Source organism: Benincasa hispida, chromosome 5 (genome assembly GCF_009727055.1).
Source record: "Benincasa hispida cultivar B227 chromosome 5, ASM972705v1, whole genome shotgun sequence".
Lineage (NCBI taxonomy): Eukaryota > Viridiplantae > Streptophyta > Magnoliopsida > Cucurbitales > Cucurbitaceae > Benincasa > Benincasa hispida.
In genome coordinates, this window is record NC_052353.1 from 45,582,117 (window position 1) to 45,592,482 (window position 10,366).

Below are 10,366 nucleotides of genomic sequence, written 5' to 3' on the forward strand. Positions count from 1 at the left end.
ATTTACTAAACAATCGTTTGGTTGATGCTGAACGAACGAGTAAAGTGTTTACTCAGTCGGTTTGCGTTGGCTACTCGATCATGTAAACGATGGGGGTAGACGACCACAAAGAAAGCTACACGATTAGGACGCGAGGCTTCGCCTAGGCAGTTCAAGACCTGGTTTGCCTTTTTGAACCGGTTTACTCGATGGTTTATGTAATAGATAATTTTTATTTTCGGTTTTTTTAGGCTAATTATCCCGGTCCATTAATTTTTGGTGAATATACATGAGATGTATGTTTAAATTATATGTCATATAGTATGCTATATAGTTTTAAATCCCACTATAGGTTATGCATTTTGTCATGCATCATCTCTATGGTATAGCCAGAGGGATTCATGGACCAAGGTCAAGAGAAAAAGGTTTGCAAATTGAATCGGTCCATTTACGGGCTGAAACAGGCGTCTCGATCTTGGAACATAAGGTTTGATACTGCAATCAAATCTTACGACTTTGATCAAAATGTTTATGAGCCTTGTGTCTACAAGAAAATTATCAACAGTTCAGTAGTTTTTCTAGTGTTGTATGTAGACAATATCCTACTCATTGGGAATGATGTAGGTTTACTGACTTCAGTTAAAAACTGGCTAGCGACCCAATTCTAGATGAAAGATTTGGGAGAGGCTCAGTTTGTTCTTGGTATTCAAATCTTTTAGGATCGAAAGAACATAGTGCTAGCGTATTCTCAAGAATCGTACATTGACAAGATGTTGATCAAGTACTCGATGTAGAAATCTAAAAGAGGTCTACTGCCTTTTCTGCATGGAGTTACATTATCTAAGGAATAGTGTCCTAAGATACCTCAAGAGCTTGAGGAAATGAGACAGGTCTCCTATGCATCTGTCATTGGCAGTTTGATGTATGCGATATTATGTACTAGACCTGACATCTGCTATGCTGTGGGGATAGTCAGTAGATATAAGTCGAATCCAGGACAGGGTCACTGGACTTCCGTTAAGAACATCCTCAAGTATCTTCGGAGAACGAGGGACTACATGCTCGTGTATGGATCTAAGGATTTGATCCTTACTGGATACATGGACTTTGATTTTCAGACTGATAAGGATTCTCAGAAATCCACTTCAGGATCAGTGTTCACTCTTAACAGAGGAGCTGTAGTATGGCAAAGCACTAAGTAGGGGTGCATCGCTGATTCCACGATGAAGGTCAAATATGTAGCGGCTTGAGAAGCTGCTAAGGAGGCTGTTTGGCTCAAGAAGTTCCTGACTGATCTGGAAGTTGTTCCAGACATGTCTAGGCACATCACCCTTTATTGTGATAATAGTGGTGTTGTGGTGAACTCCAGGGAGCCTAAGAGTTACAAGCGCGACAAACATATAGAGCGAAAGTATCATCTCATCCGCGAGATTGTGCATCAAGGGGATGTGATAGTCACGAAGATAACTTCGGAGCACAACGTTGCTGACCCATTTACGAAGGCTTTCACGGCTACAGTTTTTTAGGGTCACCTACAGAGCATGGGTTTAGGGGACCGTTCGCGGCTGGACTAGGGCAAGTGGGAGATTTTGTATTAGGCCTTAATGCCCTAGTTTATTATTTTGTACTTGTTTTATCTTGTACACCCACTCACTTTAGGATAAGTGGGAGATTATTGGGGTTGATGCCCTAAATCTTGTAGGATCCTGTAGTTTGTAAACACATGTGTGAACAAATATTTGTGATGTAATAATATGAGATATTTTCTTCACTGTTGTATATGAAATATGAGATATTTTAATTACATTCACCACAAACCAATAAACTAAGATCCCTGGTTATCGTTGTAACTTAAGCATGTATGTGGAGACATACAAGTGGATCATGTCTTAAGTGATAACCTAAATGGTCTATAGTATATGGATAAAGGAGAAAAACATTATCCTGGTGACACTACGGATACGGCTTGCTTTGTAGATGTTACAAGTGTTATAAAGTGCTATAGATGGTCTGTTCCTGATCATTCATGTAGAGACATGCGAGCGGGATATCTTATACAAAAGAGTTTATATAAGACAGAACCACGAAATGTTTAGTCTCATTATATAACGCCGTTCATGACAGAGACTTTCATTTCACTAGGATGACCATAGGTAACATGACCTTAATCCTAAGTGAGTTGGGAATTCCTACCTTTGAGGGCGATCCTTTGATTTGCATGGGTGCGAGTGGCCAAATTGCCGACTCAAACCTACCACTTTGGGGATTCGTCTGATTGGGGAGTTGGGAACTCAGCTACACAAGATGGAATTCACTCCTTCCTCGAAGCAAGGGTAAGTAGATAGATTGCTCCCTTAAGGACTAATTCCGGGGCTTGAACAATGTGGCGCCACACACTGTCTCATGTCTCGAGAAGTGTTCACTCATAGCAGGACTATGATGTATTGTTCATTAAAGGATTCAGTGGTACTTAAGGAGTTAAATGTAACTATAGGGTCATAACGGTAAATTACCTCAGCTGTACTTACGAGCAATCTGTGAAGGGTCATCGTACCATTGATTGGTTATATCCAATGGACACATAAATATATCTGTAGTGCGAAGAGTGTAGCTGTCGGCCTTTAGTGGAGTGTCCGACAGTTAATGGATGTTGGATATCGTGATTAAAGAGTTTAGTCAGTTATTCACGTATTGTTGGAGTTTCAAGCTACAGGTCCATAAGTCCCATTGGTAGCTCAATGGATTCAAGATGAGAATTAGTTTTTGGGTTAGTTTGAAGTGTTCAAATTAACAAGAGGGAATTTGGTTATATATGATATAATTAAATTGGTTCAATTATATGTGATATAATTGATTTGATGTATTAGATACATTAATTGGAGGAATTTATATAAATATGATTTATATTAAATATAGGAGAAATGACCTATGGTTTAAATATTACACATGATGTGATATTAAAACTATAGGTTATAAATATAAATGATAAGTTAGTTATTCTATTTATTTATAATAAAAACAATTATGAGATAATTGTTTAGTTGGTTATTTCTTTTCTCCATTAACCGTGCAAGTGGGAGGTTAATTTCAGTTTAATAACTGAAGAATAAAATGAAAAGAGTTTTCATTTTACTAGACAATCGCTTCATTATTACATTACTAATCGATCACTCACGAGAGATTAAATGATAGCCCTTCCAAGAGATTAAATGATCGAGCGAGAGATTGCTAGACGATTGCTCACGAGAGTGAGAGATTGCTAGATGATTGGCCAAAAGATTGCTCACAGGATTGAGAGATTGCTAGACAATTGGCCAGACGATTGCTCACGAAAGCAAGAGATTGCTAGACGATTTCTCACGAGAGCGAGAGATTGCTAGAGGATTGGCTAGACGATTGCTCAGGAGAGCGAGAGATTACTAGACGATTGCTCACGAGAGTGGGAGATTGCTAGACGATCAAGTACCCACTGTCTATACGATATACTTAACATTTCTCCCACTTACTCGATCGTGTAGTTCGATCATATACATCTTCCTTCCTTCTACCAAATTCACACAGAGCCCACACCTCCTAGATTCTTACTCCGAGAATACCAAGGTTACTAAGTGGTAGTGTCGAGGGTTTCCATTCAAGGATCAAACAGTTCGAGTTTGTGATGAGAGCAAAATTTTGCTAGACGATTGCAGCGAGGGCGAGAGTTTTCCAAACAATTGCTCTTCGTTTCTTTGCGTTTGACCAGTGTAGATCGAGGGAATACGTGAAGAAGAGTTCTTCAAAGGTATGTCCGTCAATTCTCTTTGTTTTAGTAAGAAAGCATGCTATAATTTTCTCTATAATGTATAACTGTTCTTGTATGTTTGTGAATGCGTTTATTCTTTCACAATGGGCTTGGAAAGATCTTGCTTCCGCTCACTAATTCTCTTAATAAGAGTTCCTTCAATTGGTATCAGAGCCAGGTTGTTCTGATATTCCAAATCCATTGTTGTATTGAATTGCATTTACATTCTTGGTGGGTTGTAAGCATGTCTACATTATGTTTAAGTGTTAAATGTATTTATGGATGTGGATTAATGGAGTTTCTGGGATGATTGTCTCTGGTTATTGCTTTCTTTTTATTTCAAAGTTAATTATAATGGCCCCTGTATTTTTGGGCATATTAACTTGCTATCGTGTATGTAATTCAAAGTGTTTGAGTCTGTAAGAGTTGCTCGTGATGAAGCTTCAAGGCATGGAGATGCAGTTTACTTCGAGGAAGAAGACGACCAAGAATTGGTCAGATTGTGTAGCCCAAGCTAAACAATCGTTTATATTTGGCTAAACGATCGAGTAAAAAAGTTCTAACTACACGATCATTTGGCTAATGCTAAACGAACGAGTAAAGTGTTTACTCAATCGGTTTACATTGGCTACTCGATCGTGTAAACAATCAGGGTAGACGATCACAAAGAAAGCTACATGATCAGGACGCGAGGCTTTGCCCGGCCGATTCAAGACCCAGTTCGCCTGTTTGAACCGGTTTACTCGATGTTTTATGTAATAGATAGTTTTTATTTCCGATTTTTTTAGGCTAATCATCCCAGTCCATTAATTTTTTGTGAATGTACATGAGATGTATGTTTAAATTATATGTCATATAGTATGCCATATAGTTTTAAATCTCACTATACGTTATGTATTTTGTCATGCATCATCTCTTTAGTGTAAGAGTCGTGCGCCAAATGGTTTTGGAAACGGAGCGTGCCCCAAATGGCTCCCAGGCCCGACGGGCTACCTTGGGCCCAATTTTTGTGTGCTAACTGGCAAAAATTTGAAAACGGACCCAAGGCTTTAGAACATAAAAAAAACAAGTCGTGCATCAAACGATTTTGGGAATAGAGCTTGGTGCCCAACTTGTGGGGAGTAGAAATATTGATATGTCAATGGATTTTTTTTTTTAATTTTTTTTTAGCCAATATGTGGTATTAGGATTTAACTAAAACAATAGTAATAAATAAATAATGTTGTGAAAATTCATGATATGTTCATAAATTGGAAACCAATAAGCAATTTGTTTGTTCTTCCTTTTTATCTTCAACCACGAGAAAGAGATTGAATGATGGGCAGAGCATTTGCATATGACTTTTGCTTTGCTTTCATATAATTTCGTTTCAGAAACCAAAATTCAATTCTTCCATTAGGAGAAATCAACAATGGAACGGCACGTACGCCTTTTTCTCAACAAGCTCTCATTTGCTTCCATTGCCATTGCTACTCTCACCTTCATCTTCCTCTTCCTCCAAACCCCACAAACCTGCGTTCCCCCAAATTCCCCTTCAAAACCCCATCTCAAATTCCCCAAATCCTCCTGTGATTCCACTCCTCGCGAGCTCGTCTCCATTGACAAGAAGAACAAGCGTCTTTGGTCAACCAACGACTGGCAGAAGAAGCTCTCCTCCTTCATTCAATTCTTCCATGCCATTCGAGATCTAGGCCTTCTCCACAACCACACCAAAGTCATCTGCGTTTCCGCCGGAGCTGGCCACGAGGTCATGGCGCTCTCTCGTATGGGAGTCCTCGATGTCACCGGCGTCGAGTTGGTTGATTCGCCTCCTTTGGTGAGTCGTGCTGATCCACATAATTTGCCCTTTTTTGATCATGTTTTTGATTTGGCGTTTACTGCTCATTTGGCTGAGGCGTTGTTTCCGTCTCGATTTGTTTCTGAGATGGAGAGAGCTGTTCGTCCTGATGGTGTTTGTGTGATCGTTGTTGAGGAATGTGGTGATGATGAAGTTAGGGACATTGTAGGGTTGTTTATGAAATCGCAATTTGTAGATTCGATTAACGTTACGTTAACAGGGTTGAAAATGACTCGGATTCTAATGAAAAGAAATTCTTGATAGAACAATGTTCGTACGATTTCTTAATTTCGATTGCGATTTTTGTATTGAGATTGTACGAATGAAACCCTAAATGTACAGAAAATGCAGGTTCAGAATTTCCTTTTTAATGATTTTGTATATTCATCATCATCCTGTTTCATTACAATCTGAGTTCCGAATCAGAACAGATGTTCTAGTTCTATGGACGGATTGAATTTCCACTAATTGAAGCAGCGATGTCATCTTGATGAATGAGGTAAACCGACGATCTCAAGCGACCGAGAAATTCCATGGATTACACAGTTCCCTGATCGGAAAATCTCTGGCGAGACAATCTCCACGCCGTTAACGACCACCGTTCCTCTCGGAACCCGAACTCCTCCGAGGATCTCGAGATCTTGACCGGAGACGAGCGTCTTGAGCGAAGTTTTGGCCGGCAACGAAGCGAGGGATTTGTATGTAACCATTTGAGGAACAATATGAAGCCTCACAGCTCGATTCAGAACAGGCGATGGAGATGCTACAGAGGCCAAATTCGGCGGTGCAAAGACGGTAATCGATTTCAATCCTTCGAATTCTTGAAGAATCCCTTCAAGAACAGATTGCAATCCGATTGCATAAGAAACAAACCCATTTGCACTAAGCCACCGTATGATTCTTCTCCATTCAACTTCAACCCCAACAACCCCATTCTTGGTTTCAAGAGGATCTGAAATTACAGTGGCATTTGAATCACAGAACGGCGCTTGAATGAAGCTCCATCCCTGACGAACATCAAGAGGATCAAGAGGAGAAAATGGGCCAAGAACTCCATGAATGGAAACATTCCCACCAAGAAAAATATCAGGGTCAGTGACAAGAACATGATTGATCTCAACCAATCTAGCAGTGGAATTCATTCTAGTGATAGCAATTTTCTTTGGCATCAAAAGGGTCGGGAGACAGACCCCTTGAGGCTTCTTTAACAAGTCAGCCATGGAAAGCTTGGAAGGGGAAGTGTGGTATTGGACGAGATTCTTGAGAAGCCATGGAGGGAGGGAAGTATTGGAAATGGCGGAATCTTTAATAGCGAAGATGGTGGAATTTTGAGGGGAGAAGAAATGTTCAGGGGAGACCTGAAGAAGTGTGGCAATGGTGTTGAAACCGGCTCTTCTTAAGGCTCTTGATGCGTTTAAAGAGAGTTCGTCGGCCATGGCTTTGTTGGGTGGAGTTGCAGAGTGGGAAGTAGTAGAGTGCAGAGCTGTAGTTATGGCGAAGAAGGCTAAAACTACAGAGATGGAGAAGACGATGGGTGCATGCCACCATTCGAATGAACACTTAGCCATTTGATTGAACGATTGATTTTCACCGCGTTCCAAAACTGAAATTCTGCACAGAAATCAGAAGAAGAATGCTATTTTTCCTGGTTTTGGAGGGAAACGTTGATGATGAGAGGCCTAAGCCCAGATATTTCTGTATTGGATAATAACCCAATAAGAGTTGGGCCTCAAACTTTCTGTCTCGGCCCAACATAAGCCCGTTTAGAAAGTTCGAAAATTTTCAAATTTGATAAGTAAATATATTAGTTTAAATTACGAATTTCATTTTAATTGTCTTAAAAGTCCCCAAACTTTGAACTTTGAAATTAACATACATTTAGGTATTGTTGTTATAAAATAAAGAAAATACATAATTTCGGTTTTGTTATGATTTTAGAAGTCTTCATTTGGTTTTAGAATATTATTTTAATCCATATATTTTGGGATTCATTTTGCTTTCATATGTAAAACTAGTTCTCCTTATCTCATAGTCTTCAATCACAATGTAACCTTTTCTAATTCTCCTTGGAGTTGTGCTATTGATTTTGAGAGTTTACAAATTTGTTAATTGGGGTTCAAACAATCAAAAGTTTCCTCATTCTCAAATTGCTAGGGTTTTTATATTAAACCTCTTCCTTATAGGTTGTGAAGATATAGTTAAAATATCTTTTCTTATTTTAAAATTACTAATATTATTATTAAACTCATTTTGGTAAACTGAAAGATTAAATTTAAAATTTAGTAAAATCACAGTGACTAAATATAATAAAATTTAAAGTATGAAAACTAAACTAATATTTTAATCGAAAAGGAAATATTGAATAAAATAACAATTAAACGAAAATAAAAATTGGAACATAGTTGGTAGGGTAGGGCAAGACAGAATCCGTTGGCCATGGCAGCAGGAGACAAAGCGAATGATGATTTGAAGGCCATTTGGCCACTCTACTTCAATAATCAATACAATTATACAATACAACTTAGTAGTGTTTAAAAAACCCGATAATCCGATCAACTCGAACTATCCAACCCAAACCGTAAGGGTTGGGTTGAGTTAGATTTTATTTTGGATTGAATTGGGTTAAAAAGGTTAAAAAATATTAAATTCGAGTTGGGTTTGGGATTACCCCATTTCAGGGTCGAGTTAACCCGACCCGACCCGAATATATATATATATATATAAAAGTTAAAAAAAAATCAAATTAAAAATATATATATATAAAATAAAAAAATAGAACCGGTGACCTAATTCGGCCCAACCTGAAAATTTTGGATTGGGTTGACCCTCCAAAAAAGAACTTCATTATTAGCCAATCCGAATTTTTAGGTTGGTTCACAAAAATCTTCCAATCCGATTCAATCCGAACTATGTACACCCCTAATACAACTTTTTTAAATTAAATAAAGCTAAGTCAAGAGCTTCCAAGTATTAAAATCTTCCGCGTTTTTAGGCTTCACACCCAATGGAAACTTGGCTCTAGTAAAAACAAATTAGAATATTCTCACTAAAGATTTTATAACATTTATTTGGAAATTGGTATCTTTTTTCTCTCTATTACCTTCAGAACCAAACAACAGTCATCACCACACAACAATCTCCAAATTTTCCACCAAAAATTTATGACACAATTTAAGAATCAAAAGAATATATTTATATAAACATGAGATTTCTGTAAGGAAAAAACTAAAAATTGGGATCAATCTCAATGAACCGAATCAACCCCATCTCTTTTTCTAGTAACCCGAATATAACAAAAAACAGCTGCAAAAATTGCCGTTACAAGGCCGCCGATGATGACTCCCCCGCCGGCCACCGACTTATCGCCGTGGTGCTTTCCCAGCCGCCGGATCTCCGGCGCCTCAGCCACTCCATACCCTTCTCCGGTCCCGGTCTCCAATGGCTCCGGCGCCGCCGACTCTGTTGTTGTGGCAATCGAAGCCATTGCTTGAATCAGCAAGATCTCGGCCACAATGAGGCAAAGAAGGCAAAATTTGGTCATGGATTGGAAACGAAGAAGGTTTTAGTTAATTTGAAGAGGTTTGCGAATATGGGTTTTTCAATTTGAGGGAAATTTTTTTTGGTTGGGTTGAGATTTGAGGATGAACTTTGAAGAGGAGGATTTGGTCTTGGGGTGTTAAATAGAGGAAGTTTAAGTCATAAGTGTGTGTTGTTTTGTTGAGAATTGTGATGGTGGGTCCTCTGAGTTTTGTTTTTATGTTTTAAAGTACGTTTCATAATTGATATAGGGATTTTGATTTGGTGGAGGCTGTTTACTCCCAAGAAAAGCAATACGCGTGGAGTCAGTAGAGTAGCTTTCAATTATATAAATTTGTAGTTTAGATTTTCTTCCAAATAATTTAATAGTTTTCAATTTAGTCATTCATAATTTTTTTAACTTAACGGTAACATCACCATAGCTCAAGTTATATAAATCTTCTACTACTCATTTTGAGATTTGAATCTTGACTCGTAAAAAAATTAGTTTTAATTTGTGTTAAAAGGATAATAAATGACAAACAATCATCGGAGTTAAAACAAGTACCACCCTTATAAACAATGATAGAAACCCACTAAGGAAGGGACTATCAAAAACTAGAGGTCACACATCTTTCACAACTAAAGGCGATCATCCAAAAAAGAGTTCACACACGCCTCTCAAGCCAAACAATCAGCAAACTTTATTGCACAAACGGTCACAAAAAGAAAACGAAACAATACCCACTTTGCTTGCTTGAAATCAATTTCATCATCAAAACACTATTAATCGCAAAAAGTAGTATTATAATTGTTGAGAATACAATCAAAGTTATCATAAATATGTGAAAGGATCGTTGCTTCTAACCATAGTCTTGTTGAATAATATCATGTTCCATCTCAAAATTAATTGGCTATGACAGAAATAGCTCTCATTATAAAGATTGTGAGGTACCTCTATCTTTTCATCATGAGAACCTAAAAAATATATATGATTGGGTAAAATAATAAACAGAAAAATGGGTTCTTGAATGTAAATAAAAAATAGCGTTTGAATAATTAGTAAGATTTAAATATATATATATATATTCTTAATACAACAAGTGAGAATATGGACACAGAGGAATTTAGATTTGAACCTTTTGAAAAAAAATAAATACATCATAAATTAATAATTAGGTATACTTACTATGACAAAACCAAATTTAAGCTAAACTCACACCAAATTAATTAAATTGATAATCTAGTCATGA

General features: G+C 37.7%; 2 protein-coding genes across 2 annotated transcripts; one reads left to right on the forward strand and one right to left on the reverse strand.

The window, feature by feature from the left end:
• Positions 1 to 5,027: 5,027 nt before the first annotated feature.
• Positions 5,028 to 5,959, forward strand: LOC120077056. The gene has a single exon (XM_039030896.1). It carries the CDS (start codon positions 5,172 to 5,174, stop codon positions 5,856 to 5,858), a length of 687 nt encoding a protein of 228 aa, XP_038886824.1. The 5' UTR covers positions 5,028 to 5,171; the 3' UTR covers positions 5,859 to 5,959.
• An 83-nt stretch (positions 5,960 to 6,042) lies between these two features.
• LOC120077054 (fasciclin-like arabinogalactan protein 21) lies at positions 6,043 to 7,598 on the reverse strand. Its single transcript, XM_039030895.1, has one exon. It carries the CDS (start codon positions 7,163 to 7,165, stop codon positions 6,080 to 6,082), a length of 1,086 nt encoding a protein of 361 aa, XP_038886823.1. The 5' UTR covers positions 7,166 to 7,598; the 3' UTR covers positions 6,043 to 6,079.
• Between the last annotated feature and the right edge of the window lie 2,768 nt (positions 7,599 to 10,366).